At 33.6% G+C, this 26,965-nt stretch overlaps 2 protein-coding genes across 6 annotated transcripts in view; one reads left to right on the top strand and one right to left on the bottom strand.

The window, feature by feature from the left end:
- The window catches only part of ENPP3 (ectonucleotide pyrophosphatase/phosphodiesterase 3), a 103,118-nt gene extending 99,893 nt beyond the window's left edge, over window positions 1-3,225 (bottom strand). For all 3 annotated transcript variants that reach the window (XM_081294621.1, XM_081294622.1, XM_081294623.1), the window contains exon 1: window positions 3,083-3,225. The gene's annotated coding sequence lies outside the window, so the exon portion shown is untranslated. The remainder of the gene's footprint in view (window positions 1-3,082) is intronic.
- Window positions 3,226-3,440: 215 nt separating this feature from the next.
- Window positions 3,441-26,965, top strand: part of LOC308649906 (mediator of RNA polymerase II transcription subunit 23) — a 41,033-nt gene continuing 17,508 nt past the window's right edge. Inside the window, exons 1-15 of one of the 3 annotated variants that reach the window (XM_081295800.1) lie at window positions 3,441-3,630; window positions 3,963-3,994; window positions 4,147-4,234; window positions 6,473-6,597; window positions 7,418-7,529; window positions 9,061-9,159; window positions 11,297-11,398; window positions 11,784-11,853; window positions 13,111-13,223; window positions 15,098-15,193; window positions 15,748-15,765; window positions 20,843-21,043; window positions 22,894-23,037; window positions 24,484-24,629; window positions 25,628-25,873. In XM_081295800.1, the coding sequence (XP_081151926.1) occupies window positions 3,583-3,630; window positions 3,963-3,994; window positions 4,147-4,234; window positions 6,473-6,597; window positions 7,418-7,529; window positions 9,061-9,159; window positions 11,297-11,398; window positions 11,784-11,853; window positions 13,111-13,223; window positions 15,098-15,193; window positions 15,748-15,765; window positions 20,843-21,043; window positions 22,894-23,037; window positions 24,484-24,629; window positions 25,628-25,873 (1,640 nt within the window). In that variant the 5' untranslated portion in view covers window positions 3,441-3,582. The remainder of the gene's footprint in view (window positions 3,631-3,962; window positions 3,995-4,146; window positions 4,235-6,472; window positions 6,598-7,417; window positions 7,530-9,060; window positions 9,160-11,296; window positions 11,399-11,783; window positions 11,854-13,110; window positions 13,224-15,097; window positions 15,194-15,747; window positions 15,766-20,842; window positions 21,044-22,893; window positions 23,038-24,483; window positions 24,630-25,627; window positions 25,874-26,965) is intronic. The other 2 variants (XM_081295802.1, XM_081295801.1) reach the window with 2 other exon arrangements.

The raw sequence follows: 26,965 nt of genomic DNA, 5'->3' as shown, positions 1-26,965 counted from the left end.
AACAATGACATACAGTGGTTGTACCTGCACATTACAATTGTTAGGAAACTAAGTTTCTGTCAGGAATTACTGGGGAATCCTCACTTTATCATTCACTAGTAGCACATTTTTAACAGTTGGTAAATTTCCATAGCCACAAAAGAAGTGAAGGGAACTTTAGAAGGCTGAGGCAAGAGGATGGCAATTTTGAAGCCAGTCTCAGACATTAGTGAGTACCTAAGCAACTTAGTAAGACTCTGTCTCAAAATAAAAAATAAAAAGGGCTAGGAATGTTGTTCAGTGGTTAAGCACTCCTGGGTTCAATCCCTGGTACCAAAAATTAAAAAGAAAGAAAAGAAAGTTTATCACCCACTAGGTATAACAGATGTATGAATGGTTGATAGTGATGGTAACATATAAAGAAAATGCACAATGTCAACAAACTATTAACACATAGAATCCAACATTTAAAAAGGATTACATATCATGACCAAGTAGCATTTCTACTATGGAAGCAAAGGTGGTTCATCATTCAAAAGTCAATCAATTAAATTCACCACATTAACAAAGTAAAGGAGTAAATTTCTTTAAAATATATCATATAGTCCCCATCAATAGATGCAGAGAAAGCATTTGACAAATTTCCACATCTCTTCAGAAAAATTCTCATTAATATAAGTGGACTTCCTTCAATATGACAAATAGATCAATGAAATGTTAAAGGCAATCAATGAAAAACATACAACTAACATCATACTTAAAGGTCAAAGGCAATTTTTCCTCTAAAATAAAGAAAAAGGCACAGATACAGCCTCACCACTTCTATTAAACACAGTCCTAATGAAAGTCCCAGCTGGTATAACAAAGCATGAAAAAGAACCAGCAAAAGATATATATTGGAAAAGAATTTGTTCCCTTTGCAGATGACCAGGATTGTATGCACAGATGATTCTAAAGGATCTACAAAAAACTACTAACATTAATAAGTGAAATCACCAAGGGCATAAGATAAACAGTTAATATACAAAAATCAATTCTATTTCTAGATGCTAGCAAAAGACAATTGAAAATATATTTTAAATGCTATTTGAAATAGCAAGGAAAACACTATGAAATTTGTAGAAACAAATTAACAAACCCGTACACTTTAGCAAGTCCAGTGCACCGAAAACAAAATATTGCTAAAAAATCTAAATAAGTGGAAAGATCTGAAATATAATAGATTGAAAACTCAACATGGCTAAGGCATCAATTATCCCCACAATTACTCTATATACTTCATTTATTCCAATAAAAATCTCAGTATTTTTTGACAAGTTGATTCTGAAATTTATATGAATGCAAAGAACCTAATATAGTCAAAGAGGGCTGGGGATGTGGCTCAAGCGGTAGCGCGCTCGCCTGGTGTGTGTGCGGCCCGGGTTCAATCCTCAGCACCACATACCAACAAAGATGTTGTGTCCGCCGAGAACTAAAAAATAAATATTGAAATTCTCTCTCTCTTCTCTCTCTCTCACTCTCTCTTTAAAAAAAATAATATAGTCAAAGAAGCATGAAAAAATAAAGTTGGACAACTTCCTCTATTTCAAGTCTTTCTTATCAGCTAGAGCATATTATGATATTAGCATAAGGACTGAACAGTAGAACAAAAATAAAATCCAAAAATAGACCCTTACTAATACAAGGCCATTTAGTAGAGAAAAGTTATTTCAATAAATGTTGCAGGATTGAATGGATGAGAACTGAGGTATGATTCATCTTGTGGCAAATTCCTCTCTATGAACCTGTGAAACCATAAAACAAATTGTATGCCTCCAAAATACAATGGTATGAAACACATAGGATAAGACAGTACTATTCAGAAATGGATTAACAGGCAAGTAAAAAGGAGTCATACATGCTCCAAGCAAATCTGAAATTTAGTATGGAAAAACTGCTCAAGAATAATCCCCTTGGACTTGATATTCTATCTTCCGGGCCCATCAGACTCTCAGTCCTGAATAGCCGTTAACAATCAGGAGTGGTTTTGCCTTCCTTTCACCATCCACAAAAATTAATTCAAATATATCAAAGCTAAAACTCTAAAGTTTCTAGGGAAAAAAGCACTTAAGGGAGATACTAATTTTTCCTTAGGCTGCTAAACAATAACCATGAAATTAAAAAGAATAATAAACTCTACTTCATCCAAATTAACATTTTCTACTAAACATAGGAACAATTCTGAAAATGAGAAAGCAAGCTAAGATGGGGAAAAATATTCTCCATGTAAATATTAAACCATGAAAAACTAATTAATGGTTATTTAAACTCAAAGTATGTGTCTTGTGGAGTGGGGGTTTGCTGCAAAGGGGCATCAGGAACTTTCCAAGGTGATATAAAATATTCCATACCTTGACTGAAGTGTTAGTTGAGCAAGTGTGAACCTTGTCAAAGTTCATGGATCTATACATTTAAGTTTTACGTGCTTCATTGTAAATAAAATATACATAAATAAAAAATAAGCATGGGGGGAACACATTAAGAAGCTCTGGAAATGTATAGTCAATTTTTAGTCTGTGAGTGGATCATCAGCAAGCATAAAGTAAAACTAATTTCTATTTTGTTATAAAATAAATATAATTCTTTTCTGACCACTTTACCTTCTTAATTATACAAGTCCTGGCCAATATTAAGATTTACTTGGCATTCACTAAGAATACACTAATTTGGACAACACAAAGAGTAAGCATGAAAATATGCCAAATAGTAACAAAAAAAAATGTCTTAGAACTAAAATCCAATGAAATATAATCCACAGTAAGATTACCTGTTGAGCCTACAGAAAAGAACAATAGGTGGGTAGGGTACTTGGATTTTAATAATTCTGGCTCTATTAGCCTTCCAGCCCATCTCTACCTCAAACAGTATTCAATAACTTGTAATTATAATTATTTTAGATGATTATAACTAAAAACAGTAGATATTATTATTTAATAATTCTAAACAAAAATCAATAACGATGCATTCATTCCAGGTTTTTTGTTTGTTGTTTGTTGTTGTTGTTTTCCATGATTCAGTGAAAGCGGGCTTAGTGTCCCTCACTGGGCTTAGGCTCTGAGGTTACCGTAGTTGAGAAGACACGGTCCCCATGGTCAAGAGAAGCGTGGTTTCAACTCCTCCAGAAGGTCGGCCACTCACAGACATCAGGTTGGTCCCACGTCAGCCCAAGGCATTTTCGGTAGGCGGCAGCCTCTGACCTGTGCTTCTTTCTTTCTACAAGTTAGCACCAAACAGAAAGCAACTCCCGCTCCAGCCAGGAGGCGGCGGCCCGCATTTGACGCGACTCGAGACTCAGCCGAGGGGGCGCTCTCGTGCAGCTCTCGGGCCGCGCTTCTCCAAACGGAACCATCAGGTTTGGCCACTGATTTCTGGGGGGTTTCGTAAAGGGCGCGCACCCGGACCTTCCCGGCTTCCGTATGGGTTGCTGTTGCAGGGCTCGGGATGGAAGGAAGCGACGAGTGAGAGCGTTGGCTTCCTGCGGGAGACTCCGCCCCTGTGCTACTTCTTGCCGGTGCTCAGGCCAGTCTTGCACTTTGTCGGGCGTCCGGGAAAGACCGGGGGACGATGGTACAGATGGAGACACAACTGCAGAGCATTTTTGAGGAGGTGGTGGTGAGTGCATCTACCGGCACCCTGGGATTGTGGCTCAGGAGCGGGTGACAGAGGCAGCCTCAGGAACTCGGCCTGGGCAACCTCCTCTTCAGCCTCTCCTTTGTTTTGACACCAAGTGTGATTGCAAGGGATTAGTGATTCTCAAATTGCTGTCAGATGGAAGTGTCCTTTTGAATTCACAATCCCTTTGGGGACAGATCTAAGTGGTATTGTTAGTTTCAGCGCGTTGCTGATTTAGGTGACTTGCTCTTTGCCGCGTTGTAAATATTTCGAGGGGGAGCCCTCTCCTCTTTTATTCGGGTAGTTTACTTGTTTTATTTTGCTTTTTACAGAAAACGGAAGTCATAGAAGAGGCTTTCCCCGGGTATGTGCATGGAAGATTTTTGTGGTTTTAATGGGATTATGTCGTTGTAAGATTTTACTTACATTGGCGTGGAGGGTTATAAGATCCACTATTCTAGTTATTTAATTATCTTTTTAAAACTAGCGGCAAATAATTGATTTTTGCTCTTATAGGATGTTTATGGATACCCCGGAAGATGAAAAAACAAAACTAATTAGCTGTTTGGGGGCCTTCAGACAGTTTTGGGGTGGTCTTTCTCAGGTGAGCACTGCATTTTTAATACATTCAGCCAGTGATTGTCGGCCCCTTTCATTTTTACATTTATTTTGATGTTGCTGTTAAGATCTTTTAGTAAAGGAAAAAGTAGAACTGCCATCCACTTTTATTCTGGTTTCCATTTTGTTTTTAAGTTGTATACTTAAGGGGGTAACAGAATTCACATTGATGACAGCACTATGGGAGATGTTTTTAAAACTCTTTTGTTAGTCTATATAAAACTATTTTCATGCTATTTTGGCTTAGTTAGTACACTTGAAAATTTTCCGGTAATAGATAAAAATTTCCTTTATTTACTCCCCAGTAAAAAAATGCACAACAATGATACAAAGACTACAGTAAAGATTCAAAGATGCTACAGTAAGGATACAGATTTTCTATAATAAACATATGAAGACATTATAGTAAAATTGGGAAAAGTAGCAGTAAACTTAGTAACAAAGAATAACCACTAGAATATCTTCTCATGGTTTACCATAGGTGGGAAATGAGATCTGTATGCTTGTGAGCCACAGGTGGTAAGATTTGCTACTCAGATGTGGATCATATAAATATATAAATATAAATACATTTATATTTAAAATTTTTATTTTAACTATTTTCAAGTAGATGTCTTTATATCATTCAAAATACAAATGATAAAAAAGGATGGATCCAGTGACCAATCTGTCTCCTGTCTTTCTTAGCTAAGTCACCTGTTCTTTTCCAATCTGTAGCTAGTATTCTATTTTTTTCTTCTAAAAGTAAGTATTTTTAATAGAATCTTTTTTTATTCAGTGCCTGAGATAGAACCCAGCGCCTCACACATGCCATGCATGTGCTCTATTACTAAACTACATCCCCATCTCAGAATCATTTTTCTGGAATTGTTGCATATTACTTGCATTGCTCATTAATTAGCACCTTTTTTCTCTTAATAATTTCTGGGGGTAATTCCATATCAGTCCATTAAGACTGATTCTTTACTTTCTTATAGCAGTATAATAGTCCATATATGTACGTACCAAGCCTCTACTAGATGACATGTAGATTACTTTTTAACTTTTCTACTTTAAACAGTGGTATAGTGAATAATATTATACATAAGACATAAAATAAATTTCTGGAAGTAGTATTTTTGATTACATATATATGCTATTTTTTTATGGACACAATATCTATTTTTATTTATTTTATGTGGTCCTGAGGATTGAACCCAGGGCCTTATGCATTCGAGGCAAGCTCTTTACCACTGAGCTATAACCCCAGCCCCAATATATATATAATTTTTATAGAAATTGCTTAAATTGCCATACTGGTTAGTTCTCCTTACACCCATGTATAAGAGTGTCTATTTTTTATAGCCTTATAATAGAGATTTAGTAACTTTTTGGTCTTTGTTATACAATCGACACATGAGAAATTTTATCTCAGTATAGTTTTACTTTGCATTTCTCTCAGTAGTATTGAGCATCTTTCAAACATTTGAGTATTTTAAATTCATTAAAAATTTTATGATTTAAGGTAGGGCTCTTGTTTTCAAGAAGATTATATTCTAATGGGGGAGCCAGAAATACAATTGGTATTTTAACAATCATGGTTATATGTACGATAATGGAAGTGTTTGTAATGACAGAGAAGCAGGACTTATAGTCTCTTCTTGAATAGAGATTTTTTTGAGATATCCTAGAAGACAAACTTTGATATGAGCCCAACTTTTTGATATCAAACTTATAAGTTTTGCATGTCAGAAATTTGATATGTCATTGGACTTTTAGTGGGCTCTTCTTTGGGGTTCTAGGGATGAGACTCACACTGAATTTTCATGAGGCTAATGTACTAATCCATAATAGATTTTTTTTTTCTTCCAGTGGCAGAAAATTTTATATCTAGCAGTAAGGGCACTGCTAACAGTACCTTATGTAGTTTGTTTTGACCATGAATGTTAATGAAAGCCTAACTACTTTTGGAGGTCCCATACAGTAAATGTAGAAATTTAACCTTTATAATTGCAAGATGTTACACTTAATTTAACAAATAATAAGTCTGAATTTTTTCATCTTGCTTTTTTTTTCATCTTGCTTTTTCATCTGTAAGTGGATGAAAATATTTTTCATGATAGATGAAAATACTTTCACAATGAAGTATTTCATTCATAGTCTTGATATGCTCCCAGGTGTAGTATTATCTATTATTAGTTATAAAGTGTAATTTTAGACCTAAAATAATTTTCTAATTTTCCAGGAGTCTCATGAACAATGTATCCAGTGGATTGTTAAATTTATTCATGGCCAGCATAGTCCTAAAAGAATTTCTTTTCTTTATGACTGCTTAGCAATGGCAGTTGAAACTGGTCTCCTTCCACCCAGGTATGTTAAATGGTGGGTGTGAGCAACCTAAAGTATTTTCTTCTTTATACATTTTGGGAAATTGGTTAAGGTGTTCTTGTACAAAGATAAGGGAATAAAGAAGGAAATGAGGATGCTCAAGTGACTGGGAAAAATAAGCAGCTCTTTTTCATAGTCTCTTACATACTTATACTTTAATGTGGCTAAGGCTGGAGTTATGACAAATGCTTCTGCACAGATACTTCTATGTTCATCTGAAATTTCCTCTGGAATTCTCAGCCAGAACCTATACATGCCCTCACCTTGTGACCTGAACTTTCTCACAGCTTGTGAGGTCTAAGAGAAAGCTTGCAAAACAGGTTTAGGAAAAGAAATTATCCCATATCCTTGTGGCCATAGTTTTAGGCCTATCCAGATCTAAGGAGAGAAAATGTAGACCCTTCCTCTACCTCTCCAAGGGAGGAGAATTAGTGTTATATTTCAGAAGAGCATGTGAGGTTGAAAATCTTGTTGCACACCATCTTGGACAAATACAGTCTGCCACTAGCTGGTAGATGGTAAACACTTAACCAAAAGTTTTGATAATTTTATTTCTCATAAAAATATGGTGAGTAGTACTTCTATTTGGTATTTTTTTATATAAGCAAAAATAAATGTAAAAATATAAAATGTTATATATGATCTAAAAGTATACTTAAGTAATAATGCACTTTCATGAAATATATTTGATATGTTAAATATAATACCTATAGTACACAAATTATAGCTATTTGTGAACTTTCAAAATTACATATTGTACCTGGAATGAGTATTTCTTTTTTTTTTTTTTTTTTTTTAATAGGATGGTTTGTGAATCTCTCATAAACTCTGACACTCTTGAATGGGAAAGAACACAGCTTTGGGCCTTAACATTTAAACTAGTTCGGAAAATCATTGGGGGAGTGGATTACAAGGTATTTTTTTTTTTTAATTATAAGAAGTTGTTTACACACAAAATTAATTTTTCAGTATATACATATACACAATTTTCAAGTGACAGAAACAAAGCAAGAGCATTTACATAATGTGCGTATTTTAAGGATATAAGATTATTCTGTTTTTCCCAACTTTTCTTCATTTTCTTCTAAAATTCTTAAGATACAGGTAGCTAATATGTTTTTTTTTTTTTTTTTTTTTTTTTTACAATGCAGTAGGGAAGTCACAAAGCAGAATTTGTGTTCCTTCATGCCTCTAGTCTTCTAATGTTGGAATATAAAGAGCACAGAATACGGATGTGTGGAACTGAGAATGGACATGGGCATTAATTGATAAAGGAAACAAGCCCTGCTTCACTTCCACCTTAATTTCCCTTGGACTTATGTTGTTTCTTAACTAACATCCTGAGTTCTCTGCTCTTGACAAAGAACAATATACAATCTCTAGTTGCATTTTATAATATAGTTCAGGAGCTCTGTAGATGCAAAAGCCATTTTGCTTCGTGGAAGCACTTTCGATATTGTTCTTTTCCAAAAATTGTCTATAACTGACCATATGCTTTATGTCTGCTTGTTCTCTAATCTGAAACGACTTATCAAATTATGATCTAACACGTGATTATTGGCTTAAATCATTATTTCACAAAAAATTAATTCTAAGTAGGTGTTTTGGTTATTTGCTTTTTACTCAGGCTTACCAGTTTTTGCCCTCTGTTTACTTGTATGGTGTTTTATCATTATTCTTCTGTGTGTATTCCCTATCTTTAGAACTTGGAAACAGAATTTATACTCAATAAATACATGTGGAATGAAATTTCTTCTCTGTATATCAGATAATGCAACTGGTAGATATGTGGAGATAAACAGAAAAGCTTTGTTGGATATGTTTGAGAAATTAGGGTATGTGAACAGTAAGAAGGGGAATAAAACTGCAATATTTTTAAAGCAGTGAGTAAAGAGTCATCTGCCAGAATGCTTATAATTGCTACCCACAGATTTCAGAGTGTTTTCAAGACCTGCTCAAATTCTTTCCTTCTTTTCTCTTCTTGATACTGGGAATTGAATCAAGGGCTGCTTTACCCCTGAGCTATATCCCCAGTGCTTTCCAAAACTAACCTGCCTCAGCCTCCTGAATCACTGGGATTACAGGCATGCTCCATTATGTCCAACATCTTCAAATATATTTCTGTACATTACATAAGCAAAGCTTTTTTTGACCTTTGTAATAGTAAGAAACTCCTCTAATGTTTGGAGGGCCAAAAAAAATTAATTTTTATTTATAAGTGACTTTCTTTCTTTATATTGCAAGACGATATTTTAGATTTTCACTTTGAAGCATGACTCCTCTCTAAGATTAGCATTATGGACTTAAATGTTAACTCTGCTTAAGAAAATTTTTTTTATTATAAGAAGTTATGTGACCTTAAAAGGAGTACATAATCCTGAAACCTTTAAATGTCTTAGCTAACACTTGGATATTACTCAGTCTGTATCTTTTTTCTTTTATCAGGGTGTTCGAGATCTCTTAAAAGTGATTTTGGAGAAAATCTTGACAATTCCTAATACAGTGAGCTCTGCTGTTGTACAGCAGCTGCTAGCAGCAAGAGAGGTAATTTAGACATGTTGAAATTCATTGATCATATCCTCAAAAAAAGCCTAAAAAAGTTTTGTTTGGGTCTATGCTTTTAAATTTATGATAATTTTAGAATGTTTTATTTCCACTCCCACCAAAATTACTTTTATTTTTAAAGATGGTGTTTCAATTTTATTAGATTTCAAAAGGAATTTTAAAATTTTAACTTAAGTTTTTTAATTGTAAAAACAACACTATAGATATTAAAGTATTTAAAATTATTATAACATCTTCAGTCTATGAATCACTTAAAAGATTTTCTTTTTTTTATTTTATTTTTTTTTATTGGTTGTTCACAACATTACAAAGCTCTTGGCATCATATTTCATACATTAGATTCAAGTGGGTTATGAACTCCCAATTTTTACCCCAAATGCAGATTGCAGAATCACATCGGTTACACATCCACATTTTTACATAATGCCATATTAGTGATTGTTGTATTCTGCTACCTTTCCTATCCTCTACTATCCCCCCTCCCCTCCCCTCCCATCTTCTCTCTCTACCCCATCTACTGTAATTCATTTCTCTCCTTGTTTATTTTCCCATTCCCCTCACAACCTCTTATATGTAATTTTGTATAGCAATGAGGGTCTCCCTTCATTTCCATGCAATTTCCCTTTTCTCTCCCTTTCCCTCCCATCTTATGTCTCTGTTCAATGTTAATCTTTTCTTCCTACTCTTACTCCCTGCTCTGTTTTTAGTTGCTCTCATTATATCAAAGAAGACATTTGGTATTTGTTTTTTAGGGATTGGCTAGCTTCACTAAGCATAATCTGCTCTAGTGCCATCCATTTCCCTGCAAATTCCATGATTTTGTCATTTTTAGTGCTGCGTAATGCTCCATGAGTCCCGCGCCACTCCTGATTCCCTCGTTCTGGCTATCCTGCTCACGGGAAAGCTGGGAGAGGGGAGGGGCCCTTAAGGTTTCCCCACTGTGTGGAGAGGGAAGGCTAGGGGATTACACACCTGTTGTCGCTGGTTTCAATCAAGTTATCTCCTCCGCCATGTTTTGGTGACGTCAGTTCTCCGCCATGGTGGTATCCCATGCAAATGGTGACAGTTTGTTCCCTTTGCAGGGTGACCAAGGCAATGGGTGGGTCCTAACTGTCTCTCCCAGCCCTGTTTCAATCCTGTGGCCACTGCCTATGAAGGCTCGGTTGGCATTTACTTCTGTAGGATCAGAAGGGCTGACCAGTTGTTTCGGCGGGATCATTAGTGCTGAGTCATAGCGGTTTGGCTGCGAGAAGCAGGCGAACGAGAGCTTGAATGCAGCCGATCCCGGCTCCGTGTGTGTTCTGAGAGGCCCGGACTGTTCGCCCCAGATCCACGTCAGCTCTGCATTGCCTAGTGATCCTGAGCAAACAGCATTTAGACAGTTTACGACTCCCTATGCCCGCGCAGCTGAAGAGGTCAGAAATTTGATCTCTCCGCGCCTGCCGCCATGTTGTAAAAGATTTTCTTGATTTGTAACTTATTTCATAAGAATTGCTATTTTGATCTATTGCTCTCCTAAATCTATGAATATTTAAAGCAGTTTTAATGTATTTACTATTAGTCAACATTTCATTCTATTGTTTATTATTCTTCATTTTTAGATGTTCTTTAAGCGCTTTCCTTCATGTTACCACTGAACCCAATAAGTCTATGAAATAATATATCTTTTTTTTAACAAGTAAAAATTGTTTGTGTACATTATAAAATGGCCGAATCAGGTTGTTCAGCATAGATTACCCCATGTATTTATATTTTTGTAGTGAGAATAGTTTAAAATTTACTTTCAGCAATTTTTAAGTATATAATATATTATTATTATAGTTACCATAATGTATAATAGGTCTCCTGAATTTGCTCTTCCTGTCTAACTGTAGCTTTGCCCTTTGATCAACATCTCCCAAAAAAAAGTAATTTAAAAAAATTTTTTAAATTAATTTTATTTTTTTGGTGGTGGTGCTAGTGTATCAAATGCAGGGCCTCATGCTCTGCCACTGATCTACATCCCCAGCAAATCTTTTTACTTTTTAATGTCCTTTATTGTTGTTGCCATTGTTGTATTTAAAGAGCTTACATGTGTGACTAGTGAAAAATAATGTTGCCCTTTTATTTTTCTTAGGTTATAGCATATATCTTAGAAAGAAATGCCTGCTTATTACCAGCCTATTTTGCAGTCACAGAGATCAGGAAACTATATCCTGAGGGAAAACTTCCACACTGGGTAAATTTTATGTTTTCCAAAATTTTAAAAGAAATTTTAATCAAAAATAGGTACATGTTATTATTTTTATGCTTATTTTTTTAAGTGTTTACTTTTATCCTCAGATAATATGTATTTTTTGTCATTATGTATTTCTTTCATTTCCCCATTGAACTTTTGACATAGTTTTTATGCCATTTGTTAAAAAACGATACAGTTACATCAAATGGCTAAGGATTTGTGGTGTGACTTGGTTTAATTCAGGGACAGATGAACAGGTAAATAATTGTTTGGAAGGAAAAAAAAAGGAGAGCTAATCTTTGAGTAATTATCATGTGCTAGGCATTAATTAACTCTTTACATGTAATCTTGATCTTATTTGTTTTCTTTCTTTCTTTCTTCTTAGTTACTTGGAAACCTAGTATCAGACTTTGTAGATACCTTCAGGCCCACGGCAAGGATAAACTCCATATGTGGTAGGATTGTAATTTAAAATATACTAAATAGTACCTGATTTTTAGTGATCTGATTGTTGAAGAAAGCTGAAAGATAGTTTCTTATACATACGTGTGTAGATGGCTTGTCATTTTAGTAACTCTCTAGGAGCTTAATAATAGCCTTATACTTGTTTTCAAGTACTTGTTGTGTTGTTTATAGGAATGAAAAAGCAACTATGTGGAATGGGTTTAAGTTTCAAACTAAAAGAAGATGTGTTTCCTGGTAGTTAGAAAGAACTTTGAATCTCTAGACAACTGGAAAACTCAGCAGACCTATCCTTCTGTGAAATAGTCATGAGAGTATGACCCTTTGTCATTAACACCTTTGTCCTTCATTGCATTTATTTAGTTTTACATTTTCTAGTATTTTGTTTTGATTCTCTGGTCTTTTAAAAATAACCTTTGGTATGGCAATCTATGTAGTGCACAAATCTACACCTAAGTATACTTTTTCTAAAAATTATGGTGGCCTTAGAGCTCTCTGGGAATATAGATCATATTTATTCTGTGATCAAGTGTAGATCACTTCCTGTGAGCCAGGTACTATCTAGACACTAGAAATGCAAAAAAAAAAAAAACCCAAAAAAAAAACCACCAAAAACTAGATAGATAAGTCTGAGGCTTCTAGGTTCTATAACTGATCACTGATGTCATTTAATGAAGTAAAGTAGTTTTTGAAAAGCATGATGTTGAGTTATACTTAAGACATGTTGAGTCTGAGGCAGGCCTGTGGGATATTTAGGTGACAGTATTCATTTGTCAGATATATGAACTGATGGTCAAATGCTACATCTAAAGCTTCTAGGGACATCTTGCATAAAGTTAATCATATTGACTCTTGACCAGGGTTCTTAAACTTGATATAGGGCCATCTTTTAAATATTTTAAGCTTTTGTGCTACACAGTCTTGCAACTATTCAACTTTGCCATTATACTGCAAAAGCTGCTTTTTTTCTAGTAAAACTTTATAAAAAGAGATGGCAGGCTAACTTCTGTTGGACAAAATGCAACATTTTGAGTTTGGAAGACCTGTACAAATTGATCTTCATCCATCTGGACAAAATATAGGGCAAAAAAATATTTCTACACTTCAGTCTCTTTAAGACATTTTAAAAACCATTTTTAAACCAGTACCTGGTTCAGCATATATAGATATTTAGATATTTGTGGAGTGAATGAAGGACCTGGCACTGCTGTGTTCACATTTACTTTAAGAAATTTTTGTGCTACATACAGGCCGATGCAGTCTTCTACCAGTTGTAAATAACTCAGGTGCTATTTGTAATTCATGGAAATTGGATCCTGCAACTCTTCGTTTTCCTTTGAAAGGCCTTTTGCCATATGATAAGGTATGTTGTTAAATAATTATATTAAACTTCTGGTCCATCTAACAGTATTCATCTAGATTGTAAGATATGTGATGCCATCATTGTCTCTTTGTGGTCTGAACAAGTAAATATTGTACAAAGATTTATGGTTTTTCATGTTATTCCATCATCCAAATATATTCTACCACTTATGCTATTTTATTTGTGCTTCTGTGGTCTATAAATACTTGAAGATAGAACACACAAATTTTAAAGTGATTCTTAGTTAAAAAAAAGTGGTATGACCAGGATTTGATTATTCCTAAACTATTACTTTAGTGAGCAAGTCTTGAAGATTGGACTGATTACTTTTTTGGGGTGTAGAGTTGCTCTTACAACTCTTATCCACAGTAAACCAACTCTTGTTATAAAATATTCTTCATTAAACAGTCACTTTGACTACTCTGTTTAAAAATGATCCAAGAAATCCTTTAAAACTAGTACTTGAGAGGCTGGGGTGTGACTCAGCAGTAGAGTACTTGCCTAGCACCTGTGAGGCCCTGGGTTCTATCCTCAACACCACATATAAATAAATAAATAAATAAATAAATAAATAAATAAATAAATAAAGAAGGTTTTGTGTCCAACTATTTTAAAAAAAGAAGAAAACACTAGTACATGAAGTGAATGCTTATGTTTATATGCCCTTTTTGCAGATATTTTACTATTAAAATGAAAAAAGGATCAGACTCTGGTAGCTGGGGTACAATGAGAGACTACAGCCTAATAGGAGTGAATTTACAAGAAAAGAAAATTTCAAGAGATTTATTGTAGTAACTATTGCTAAGGGTTTTATTGTTTGTTTGTTTACCTTACAATTATAATAGCAGAAGTTTTAAAAGGTTTTCTTAAAAATCAGTACATATAGAACTTCTTCCTTCCTTCCTTCCTTCCTTCCAGCCAAGAGACCTATAAAAAATAAAACCAAGCTAACAATATGCAAATAATACTTAAAATAAAATTTCCATTTACTGTATTAACACATTGTCTTCAACAAAATAGACATAAAAAATGATGTACTTTAGAAAACTTACTCAAAAAACAGTCTGGCATGAATGGAAGAGTTAGAATAAACTTAGAATGAAATCTTCCTAAATTATTATATTTAATAAATGTTAACATTTTAAAATTAATATATTTTAGGTATAGGCCAGCTAAATTAACAAATACGAATTTATCTATATCTCTGAAAATTCGTATATTTAAGTGCCAAAAAGTAATCTTGGCAATCTTATTAGGGAACCAGGAGACTGATCCTTTTATATTCAAGGCATATTGAATAAACTTTCATGTTAGTCATTTGGAAAAATGGCTGTAAACTCTGAAAAATATTTTACTTTTAAAATGTACCTTTTGGTATTAATTATTGTAAACTAGATTTGGTTTTCAGAAATTTTGTTTATATGCTTAGAAACTTTAGAAAAATTGACTGTGAGGTTTTTACATAAAGGAAGCAAAGGTCTTAATGATGTTTCTCTAAAGAGACATCATATAGGAAAAAAATTATATAAATTGACATTGTGAGACTCTAAAATTGAAAACTGTTCACCTTTTATTTTTTTAGGAAAGTAGAGGGGGATGTCCACTAGGGAAGGGGATTAAAAGACCTGGTATCTTTATCTTTACCCTCTGTAGGACCTACAGCAAGTCTCTTCTCTGAGGTTTTTAAATGAATGGTGGGAACAGATTGACTATAACCACTAAAATCCTATAATTTTTTTTTCCACTAGATTCTGCCTACTGTGGGAAGGTAACAAGTGCCATTAGAGGATTTTTTAAAATCTCATTTTCAGATCATTTGCATTAATGCTTTATGTTTATCTTGAAGCAATAATTATTTTTTATTTTCTTTAAAGGATCTATTTGAACCACAGACTGCTTTGTTGAGATATGTATTGGAGCAGCCTTATTCCAGGGATATGGTCTGCAATATGCTAGGTTTAAATAAGCAGGTACTGTACTATGCTGGAAACTTAGTAAAATCTGCATAGAATCTGCACTATTCTTTTCTCTTTTCTTCGCTATAGCTAACTGAGCAAAACAGTTAAGAACTCTTTGGTGACTTTTTTTAGTATACAGTTTGTTAAACAGTATATTGTTTATTATTTATATATTGCTTTAAAAATGTTTAAATTAAAAAGGTGATATTTTTAAAGTTGGTTTATTTTGCATTGCTTTTTTTTCTATAAGGCCAGTTTCAAGTATACCTTTTGCCAGAGAAACCTACACATGACTTAACCAAAGTTTTTTACATTTTTGTTTGTTTGGGTCTCTATTTTTGTGACCCTGGTATCTTCAGTGTGGCCTCCTTGCTGATTTTTTTTTTTTTTTTTTTTTTTTTTTTGATGTGTGTTTTGTTGGTTTTGGTGGTTTAACATGTGGGAGGGTTTGTGCTGACTCTGGGTTCCTTGAGGCTGGCCTCATAGTCACTGTTTTGTCTTTTCTTTTTTTCTTCCTTTATTTTTGTTCTGTCCTGTCTTGTCCTGCCCATCCTCCAATGCTCTAGACCTTGAACATTGCTCAGGTATGTTCACAACCTTACTGTTGTATTGTGACTAACGATACGCTGGCCGCTTTGTAGCCACTGATTCCATTTAGAGAATACGTGTATGGTCGGGGCTTGAAATTGGCAGGACCATGCTGAGACCAAGGCCACTAAAAAAAATTAAAACTTCTTGGGATATGAGAGTTATTTTTGGTGGATGGTTTTTTGTTTTTGTTTTTGTTTTTTTGGTGTTTGTTTTTTTAAATATTCTTATTTTTTTGAGAGACAACACCTGGCACTCAATAAAGCCTGTCACTTTTTGATGGGTTATTTTTCCTTCCCACTCCATTTTAATATTTTCATAATTTAGAGCAAAAGCTAGCCTGATGGAATTTTCAGAGATGGAAAGATTTGTGGTAGCCTCTATCTTTCCAGGCTATTAAAACAAACAAATAAACAAACAAAAAGAAAAACTTATGTTGCTTTGTCTTAAAAACAAATTTAAATCAAAACAAAAAGAGATAAAAGCACTTTAATAGAGCTTCGCTGCTTTTAAAAGTTGGAGTGGTAAGCTTTATACAGGGAAGTCTTTTTTGGAAACATGGGGATTGACAAAGAAATGTCACACTCTTAGGTGACCCCACACCTCTTGACAAACACCCTTCTTTGTCAGTCTTTGCCAGATGTGTCCTCCTCCTAGAGTGGGCTCCTCTCAGTTGCAGCTCACTTATGGTGGGGGAATAAACACTATGGCCATACTTTACAAGCCAAACTCTTATGCAGTCCCAAGTCTGTTCCAGGACTTTTCACCTTTGAGATTTTAATCAAAATAGTGGTTCCAATTATTTTTGTTAAAAATTTTTGAGCCCAACATATTAAAATAGACCAGCTTTTTTATTTTAAAAAGACATTCTTGTTCTAGGTTATATAAAATAGCGTTACTGTTTGCAATACTATAGTGAAGGTTGTGCCAGTGCTTCCATTTATAAAGCCCTATTTTTAAGGACATATAGCTTGGCCATAAAACTTGCTCAGTGTTGAAACTTTGCATGCCAAACCTCACCCTAGTAGCAATATCTCTCTTATTATTTTAAGTTTTTTCTTCTGAAAAATTCACCAAGTTTCCTTGTTTGGACAAGCCTTTGTACATGTGAAATTGAAACTGCTTCACCACTAGAGTATCAGATAGTTTACTTCAATATAATCTGTCAATTTAACTTCTTAAATATCAAGTTATTAGTTCTGGTCAACTTTCACTTGAGTTAGAGGTAAGTATTCAGCTAACTTTGGAAGAATGCTAGCATCATGCTATGTCATAAAATAATTTTTGCAATGAACTATAAGTCACTCGACTCAATTTTTTTACAGATTGGTGGATAAATGTACCCATGGTCATTTGAGCTGAAGTACCTTACCCCAGATATTTTAGCTATCCATACCCTTTTTTCTTTCGGGGGCAGCTCAAAGTGTAAATTGACAAAACAATTCAGAGAAAAGTATTTCTGATCTGATTATTTCAATAACAAGTTTCAACCTAAAAAAAGTTTATGACTAAGACATAAATCCATAAAAAATAAAGTTTATAATGGAAATGCTGACAGAACATTATTAGTATTGGTCCCACTGTAGTGTAAACATTGTCAAAAATTCACAATTCATCAGTAATTGTTTTCATAGGAAACTGTAGTGAGGGGACTTGTAGATGGAAGATAATATGCTGAATTGACTTGATATATTATTTTTACCTACTGGAAAGAAGAGTACAAAATAGAACACACAGTATAAGAAGCATATGATTAAAAATAATCAAGTCTTCTTATTATATCTTTTATCATTACAGAACTATATCCTGTACTATACTTTCTTGTCCTTTCTCTGGTAACACAATAATTTACTTAAAGCTTGAAACTTTTTAAAGACCTGTCCATATTGCATTTTCCAGTAGGAATTGGGCTATATTATTCTAAAATTGGTCATATTCAGAAGGTCATAAATAGCCCAGTTCTATGACTATCAGGTAGTGTTGGACTTAAATTCACAGTAAAACAGTCTTGTTTTATATATTCGAATGAGAGAATTTGTATTTTTTTTCCTACTGAATAAAAGCATCATAAATCTCAGCTCCTAAAGCTTACACCTAGTGGGTATGAACTCTTAGTACCATATGACAGTTTATCTCAAACTAATCACTCAGTTTCCCTTGGAAGTTATTAACTGGTGTAAGAATCTGATTCTGATTGGTAGCTTCTTTGGTTAAAGCAGAGAATTGATAAATGACACTGAAAAGAGATTTTTCCCTCCCAGCTTGTCCTGAATAGATATTGCTTTAAAATTGAGAAAGAATACTAAAATAATGATTTAGAATTAAGCCCTCCTAAGTACTGTACATTAAATTTGCATTGCAAAAGCAGTACCAGAACTGTAACATGAAAAATGTTAAGTGCCACTCAGTAAAGGATGTGAGATACTAAGACGAAAAACATTATAATTTACCAGCTTAAATAGGGTTGGAAAGAAATCAGGGATATAGGTAGAGCTTATTAATGCTTTTGCCTGGTTTTTAGCTGTTGTGAAAGCTGAAATTTTAAATAAAGTTTCAGTATAATTTGGGCTATTGTGAAGAAATAAAATTGTTTTTAGATTTAGATATTCTTATTGTTAAAACAGGTTTTAACTAAGTATGCATATAAATAGTATGCAAACTAAAATACTAAATTTTATATGTCAGTATTTTGAAGGCTTACATTTACCAACACTTTCAGGAAGCAAGATGTACATAACTATAAATAGGAATAGTATCTATTGACTTGCAGAATTATCTTACCCTAGTGATTGATAATTAACTTTTATTCATAGGTCATTAAACTGCCTGGAAAATGTTCATTTGTTCCTCTGTGTAAAAATGATGTATGGTAAAGTCTTAATTTTTAATGTACTTATTTTTTAATAATTATTTTAATTCAATTAGTTTTTAATAATTTAATGTACCTGTTTTTAATAATCAAAAACTAAAAATTTATTTGAGAATAGCAACATAGATCATTTTATAGTTCAGACCTTTCTTTTTGGATATTACCAAAATTGTCAGAGAAACAAAGCAACATGTCTTAGACTATCTTTGAAATTGTTTTGAGAAATATCCTTGGTTTTAACCAAAAAAGTCTAGGAAATTTATAGTTAATCCTATTATTGGATATTCTACTCCCATCAGATAATAAGACATGAGGTACCACAGAGTTTTCTGTTTGGATTTAATTCTTAACAGAAAAGTTAGGGATAATCTTGAATAATGGCATATATTGAAAGACCATCAGCTTTAACTGTAACTGTTTATACATTGTCAAAATTTTAATATTTTTGGTTTTTCTTTTTAAATTATTAAATAAATGACTTATGATGACATGCCTAAAAACATGTAGGTGACAATCTAGTTTTTAAAAACAAATAGCTAATACTAAAAAGGGAAACTCGAAAGTGACTCAGGTGTTAAATACCAGTTTTATTTACTTTATACTTTTTTCCTGAAGTAGATTGATGGATGACCAACATGAATGGAGAAATAGATGACAAATTACTTAGTTTCCAAACTAGAAGCAAATTCCCATCACTAGTGAAAAATTCCTACTGGAAATCCTGGCTTTATTTCTTTTCACAAATTTTTCTGACTCTTGTATGATCTCACTCTAAATTTGTGTTGTCTGACACATTTCTTAGGTTGTTGGTGGTTGGCAGAACTAGTGAATTTCAAGCCCTGTACACAGTAGTTTTGCATGCTGGTTTAAGAAATAGTCTGTAGTGTTGTCTGTTGCACTTTGCTCTGCTTCATAATGACAATTACATTTGGAGGAAAAGTACTGTAGTCTCAACTGGTGGTGTTAATATTGCTATTTGTAAACCTGTAATGTGGTTTGAACTGTGATCATGGCATTGTGTTTTTTGAAAACAAATATGAAACGACCATTGATGCTTACTGTTTGGGGTAGATGTTTGTTTTATTTGCATGCTTTAAGAAAGTGCAGCTATATTGGAGCTTTACAATTTGGAGCTGGCAAAGAGCATGCAAAAGAGGGGATGCGATTCATTATGTTTTGTTTATTTCTAAATTTGTCCCCATTTTGCATTTTTTCTCTAAATTTGAAGAAATCATATCCCTTTTTCATGGCAAAAGAGTGATCATTTTATCTAAAGTCTAGAGGAAAGTTATATTAGTAATTATATTCTCTAGAAAGGCTTTAAACAGCCTGCTACTAAGTCATACAGCATATTTGTAAAGGAAAAATGAAGTGGCTTTTAAAATATGACTTATCATACTTCTTTTGGTAAAAATATATTTTTAAAATCACTTTTTAAAAAACAAACCTTTTTGCCTCTAGAAAGGGAAGTTGCATTTTCATTGTTAGTGTTTAAACTCAATTCTTTTTCTTGTTTTAGACTTTAAAATGGTCTACTCTAAAATTAAAGCTGCATTATGTTTGGCTTTCAAGGGGGAAGAGCAGAGATTAATTTTTGAGTGTTTTCTTTTTTTTTTTATTGTGGATAAAGTTTCCATTCTGGTATCAGGATTATTCTATTCACTGAAAAACAGTGAGTAATCTGTCAGCTATTTAAGTTTACCTCAGTATTCAAAGATAGTGTAAACTTGTAGTGGTTATTTTAAAATAATAGATACACATACTGGTTTATTTGCTCTTTGTCATTATTTGATCCTTGAAAATTCAAGGTTTTAATCTTTTGAGTTAGATTACAAAATTAATACTGCTGGTTTTATTTCATATGCCTTTTAAAATGTTCTTTTTTCAAAGGATAAACAGTGAAATTTTTGGACTGTGCGATGCCCTTTGTCACATTAAAACAATGATAATAATAATAATAGGAGTCAAAAATTAGTAGCAGTCTGTTTTGAGGGGAAACTTGAAAAGGATTTTTTTTATGAAACTCATCCTCTATGATAATGTGACATGATGCAGCTTTAATATACTAAATCTAACCTTAACTTCTTAATTTCAATTTCATTCCATGCTTCTCAGCCTCTTGTACAATTAATGCCCATTAACTGGTTACTTCTGAAACTAACCGGGAGGCTTTTGGAATACTGTATTTAATCTCTGCCCTACAGCACAAGCAGCGCTGCCCTGTGCTGGAGGACCAGTTGGTGGATCTGGTGGTTTATGCCATGGAGCGGTCCGAGACCGAGGAGAAGTTTGATGATGGGGGAACAAGCCAACTCTTGTGGCAGCATCTTTCAAGTCAGCTCATTTTCTTTGTGCTTTTCCAGTTTGCCAGTTTCCCACATATGGTCCTTTCTCTTCATCAGAAGGTACGTACCAAGTCTTTTAGTCAGAGCCATCATACCTGTTAATAAATATATTTTAGACTGGCATGGGCACTACCAGCAATGGCAAAAGTCAGAGCCCTAATTTTTGTTCAGTTCAGCACTTTTATGGTTTTTTAACTTTTCACTTTCTTGTCATTATGAAAACTGGATCCATTCATTCATTCTGCATATTCACAGTGCAAGGACCAGGGGATAAAAGATGAAAAGCCACTTTAGTACCCTCAAGAAGCACCTCAGTAGTGGGGAAGATACATGTGTGAACAACTTGAGTGTAATCTAATAGTTGGCATCATGGAAGCATGTTTCCCTGTGGTAGGAATGAATCATCCCTAGTAAAGCCCTCTATCAAAGAGAGCTTTAAGCTAACACTTAAAGGATGAATAGAAATTTGCTAAGAGGAAAGATAGTGAAGGTTTTCCTAACAGTAAGATCATCATTTAGAAAAGAATAAAGGTATGTAAGAACTGAAAAGAAGACTGTGAAGAAGGAAGTGTTGATGTTATGAGGAAGGCAGGGACAGATGTAGAGAACTTTATGCAGCCCTGGGAGCTTAGAGTTTCTTTTGGTAGCCATGAGGTGGGAAATGGCATCATATTTAATTTGGAAAAGTTACTGCTAATGGCCCCATGAAGAAAGATGGTAAACTGGACACGGGTGGGGTCAAAAGGATAAGCGATGAAATCAGTAAAAGAGATAGTGCAGTGGGCTAGGTGAAAGATGCTGAAGGCCTACACCAGGATAGAGATGATGAGCCAGAGATCACATATGCTGAGGAGGTTGCATAGGACTAGGTGATTGACAGCAGGGAGTGAGAGGCGAGGCTTGCCTCACTGGTTTCTACTTGGGTTACAGATAGAAGGCAAGGACAGTGAATCCAAGAAAGTAAATACAAGTGGAAGAATAAATTTGTGGGAAGAGCTGGTTTAAGCTTTAAAGTTTTAGGCATGTTGAATGGGAATAAAGTAAATATTAATGTCTGTAACATTTCTATAGCATTGATTGTTTGGAAGCATATCATTCATAATTTCTTTAACCACCATACCCCTCTCCCTATAATTAGTTTCTGTTAAACTCTACAGTAAGAAGAAATATTTTTTGATAACCAGTCCTTAAAGATTTTAAATTTAAAACAAAGATCTTTTGGTATAATAAATGATGTTTTGATAAGATATTTTTAATAAGAATTACCCCTATATTGAGCTTGATTCTCACGCACACATGATCAATTTAATTATGCTCTAAAACATTGAATCTTTAATGTGCATAATTATTTTGAACAGGAGACTTGTATTATCATAGTAAAATAATTTAGCCAGCTTTTTGTGATGTGTCCTGAATTTAGACTGAAGAGATACTTAACACCAAAGTTAGATATTGAATTTCTAGTATAAAAACCCAGCATGCCTGAGATAAGTAGCTTATAAGGAGAAGAGATATATTTTGGCTCACAGTTTCAGTACATGTTACCTTTCAGCCTGCAGCAAAGCAAGTGTATCATGATTGGGAATGTATAAGCGGAGGAAACCTGTTCACCTCATGGCACCCAGGAAGCAAAGGAGGAGGAAGGGGCTGAGGACCTAGTATCCCCTTCAAGGGCTCACCTCTGTAACCTAACTTACTTCTTCCACTAGGTGCACTTCCTAAAGGTTTCACCATCTCCAAAACAGTGCTATCATCTGGGGACCAAGCCTTTAGCATATGGATTTTTAGGGTACATTTAAGATCTAAACCAATATACCAACATTTCTCTTCTTTTTTTAGGGGGGGAACCCACAACTTTCTACACCTGACTCTTTAGCTGTATGTACATTTGTACTTAACATCTTTTACAGTTAGCAGGGCGAGGACTAATCAAAGGCAGAGATCATTTGATGTGGGTTCTCCTACAATTCATTTCTGGAAGTATTCAGAAAAATGCTCTAGCTGATTTTCTCCCTGTCATGAAGCTCTTTGATCTTCTCTACCCAGAAAAAGAAGTAAGTTTTACTGAGTAGTTAACAGTGTGATGAGTGAATAATTACATCTAATTTATATTTAAGAATTTTACTGTGATTTTATGAAAAGAACACTGGATTTGGGGGAGTTTTTTCTCTTTATTTCTGTAAATAACTGTGATCGTGGATTGGGCATTCAGTCTCTTTTGATGCTAGTTGATTTATTTAAAATAAAGAAATTGAACTAGGTTGATTCTAAAAATTTATTCTAAATCGCAATTGAATATGTAGTGTAGCAAGCATTTTTTCAACATTCAAAAAATGTCTACAGTTTTAAAAAGTACTAACATAAAAGCCAGATACAGTGGCACACGCCTGTAGTCCCAAATACTTGGGAAGGAAAGGAAGATAATTTGAGCCTGAGAGTTTGTGACCAGGCTGGGCAACATAGCAAGACCCTGCCTCAAAAATAATAAATACAAATAAAAGGCACTAACAGTGTTAATCTGTACATATCATTGAATGGCCAATAACAAAAGTATCTATTAAAATCTATTTTTTCTTTGTCATTTGAGCCTCAGTACTCCCCACCTCCTGTTCTATTATATAAAATATTTGAGTAAAATATGGTCTATTTCTGTGGTTGCCATTCTTTAGAAACACTTTTTATGGGAAATTTTAAATACAAAAGTAGAGTAAATAGAACAGTAAACCCTCATGTACCCATCACCTAAAAATACTTTTATTTCAACTTTCCTCCTTTTTTGTTAATTCTAGACAATTTTAAAGCAAGTTCTGGACTTCCTGTTATTTTACCCATTTAATATTCAATATGCTTAATGATAGTCATTTAGATTTCATATTTCTTAGACTTTTATATGTTCCAAAAAGAACATATGCTTTCAGGAGGCCCAGGGAAAGGTTGAACAATGACTACTAAATTGCAGTTAGATAGGAGTAAGAAGTTTTGGTGTTTTCTTGCTCAGTAGGGTGTTTACATATCCTCTGTTTTCTCTTCAGATCATATAAATTTTTTGCTTTTTTCATAGTAGTGTTTTTACAGATGGTGATTGTATACTGTATATCTCAGAAAGCTAGAATGAATTTGAATATTTTACCCTGAAAAAATGATCAATGTTCAAGGAAATATGTTTAACCTGATTATACAATGTATACAAATATCAAATATCACATAGTACTCTACACACATTTGTGTACGATTTTTGTGTTTTTATTTACTAATTAAAAAACAATTGAAAAGAGCATTTATGAGACTTAGAAATATATTTTCAGTATATTTATCACATTTAGTAAGATTTCATGTGTTTAATTTTTAAAAAAATAAAAATTTTTAAATGATTTTTGTTTGAGAATCCTTTGAGATAAAAGGAAAAGCTTGCCTGAGAACTTATGAACTTTTGTTACTTTGTTGGCAAGTTTAAAACATGCAAATAATAATGTTGTTTGTTATTAATTGTTATTTTGCAGTGTATCCCAGTTCCTGATATTAACAAACCCCAGTCAACTCATGCCTTTGCAATGACTTGTATTTGGATTCATCTCAATAGAAAAGCCCAAAATGACAACTCCACACTACAAATTCCAATACCTCATTCACTAAAGTTTCACCATGAGTAAGTTATTTGTTGTTTGATTGTTAATTTTCAGTTTACTAGATAGTGGATTATAGGCTAATATGTATGTATAGGCTAAAATGGTTTCAGTATTTGTGTGAAGTTTGGAAATGACCCCTACTCACTGAAGGTTAGAGTAAATATTTAATATGTATGTCAGAGCAAGAGAAATTGACCAGTCACTGTATCAGAAAATAGCTAGAAGATTAATCAATCCTGCTGTATGTTTAGCTGAATTTAAAAATTTTTTAAGACTGATCTTTGCTTTTACATGTTTACTTTAAAGTTTTTTATTTAATTGAATTATCTTAGCTGTTATTATTGTAAAAATATTTCAAAATTTCTCAAATGCTTTGGATTTGAGCATGATCTGACAGGGACATCATTCACTCCCTGAGCTGACAAGACTGATGGAACTGATCTGGCTGGCATGGCTAGCATGTTCCCTATATGTTTTCCAAAGGTAGGATGACTAAGAGAAAGTGTCCTTTTTAGATAGGACAGTGCTTCAGTGCAGGGTTCTAAGAATAGCTGAACTTCCCTCCTAGAACTTTTTCTGAAAGGACTAGTAAATCTCTTTGTAAGAGACTTAGGGTAGTCATACTCAATGCCTCCTGTGGCTTTCATTTTACAAAATACTGTTTCTATATAATACTAATAATGAAGTCATATATTATGTTTAAGCAGATAAATAAGAAATAGAAGGCTTGTTAATGGACTTGTTGAGTTAGTTCTCTGAAACAGCCTAATCCACTGCTGTATACATAGTATATACTTAACAAATATTATTAATTGTTTAAATTTTAATCATTCAAATTTCTGAAGTGTTAACCAAACTTGTGTGTATGTCTACAGTATATATGAAAGAAATTATAATACTTATGGTAATAGAGATAGTATTAGTAGACAGTTGCACAAAACTGAACTTTTAAAAAATTCATGTCAATTTCATGGAAATTATTTTTATTTTTTCCTGTTTAATGAATGTGAATTTTTAGATTCTTACAGCAGAGTCTGAGAAATAAAAGTTTACAGATGAATGACTATAAGATTGCCCTGTTATGTAATGCATACTCTACAAATTCAGAATGTTTTACATTACCCATGGGAGCTCTGGTAGAAACTATTTATGGAAATGGAATTATGAGGATACCTCTCCCAGGAACAAGCTGTTTGGCTTCTGCATCTATAACTCCCTTACCAATGAACCTCCTGGATTCATTGACAGTTCATGCCAAAATGAGGTATATTCCTTTTATTTAATTTTTTTGCCCCATGTCTGGGAATTGATACCAGTATAGGACAAACCTTGGTTTCATGATTGTATGTATGTGTTTTATGGTCAGGCACATTTAAAAAATAATTAGATATATTTTGATACAAAATGAATGTTAATTATATAGGAATTCTAGCATGTACAAATAAATGCAAAGAAAATAATTGCTCATAATCCTTCCATAAAAGATAAGCATTATAGAATTATTTTGTATATATTGTTAGTCTTCTTTTTCCTGTGGATAAATACATGAATTTCTTTGTTTTGCTATTTGTTTTTTTTTGTTGTTGTTGTTGTTTTTTTTTGTTGTTGTTGTTTTTCTTTTCTTCTGGTGCTGGGGTCTGAACCCAGGGCCTTGACCTACAAGGCAAGCACTCTACGCAAGCACTCTACCAACTGAGCTATATTCCTAGCCCCAATTTTTTTTTAAGTGTTTTAAATAGACACAACACCTTTATTTCAATTTATTTTTGTTTTCTGTAGTGCTAAGGATTGAACCCTGTGCCTTCTGTGCTGGGGCGAGCACTCTACCACTGAGCCACAACCCCAGCCCCCTTGTTTTGCTATTTTATAATTGTGTATTTTCAATAAAAATCAGTCAGACACCTTTTCAGGTCCATATTTTTTCAAATGCATGTTTTGAATTGTTACAAAAGAAGCTTTTTATGAAACTTTATATGATGATTTAACCATTTCCACGTTGTTGGGCATTAAGTTTTTTTGCAATGTCTTCGTAGTTTAAAGAAGATGATGAAAACTATTTTAGTCTTTTCACCATCTATAATTTTATTTTCTTTTAAATTGTTTTTTAAATTACATTTTTATTAAGTAATTTTCTGGAAGTAGAATTGCTGGGTCCAGGAATGTAAAATTTTTAAGGTTTTTAATAGGACCGTTTTTCGAATTGTCATGTTTTTCAAAAGATAAAAGGCTCTATTGGGTATGCTTCTAGAAATTCAAGTGCCTCAAGGAGCCAAGTTGAGAATGTAGATGAGTGAAGGCTTGCACAGAAAATGAGAAGCCCGATGTCAATGCACATGAAAGCATGTGCTTGTGGAGG

The sequence above is a fragment of the Spermophilus citellus genome (genome assembly GCF_964194105.1).
Source record: "Spermophilus citellus genome assembly, chromosome: 5".
Classification (NCBI taxonomy): Eukaryota; Metazoa; Chordata; class Mammalia; order Rodentia; family Sciuridae; genus Spermophilus; species Spermophilus citellus.
This window is presented reverse-complemented; position numbering and strand designations above follow the sequence as displayed.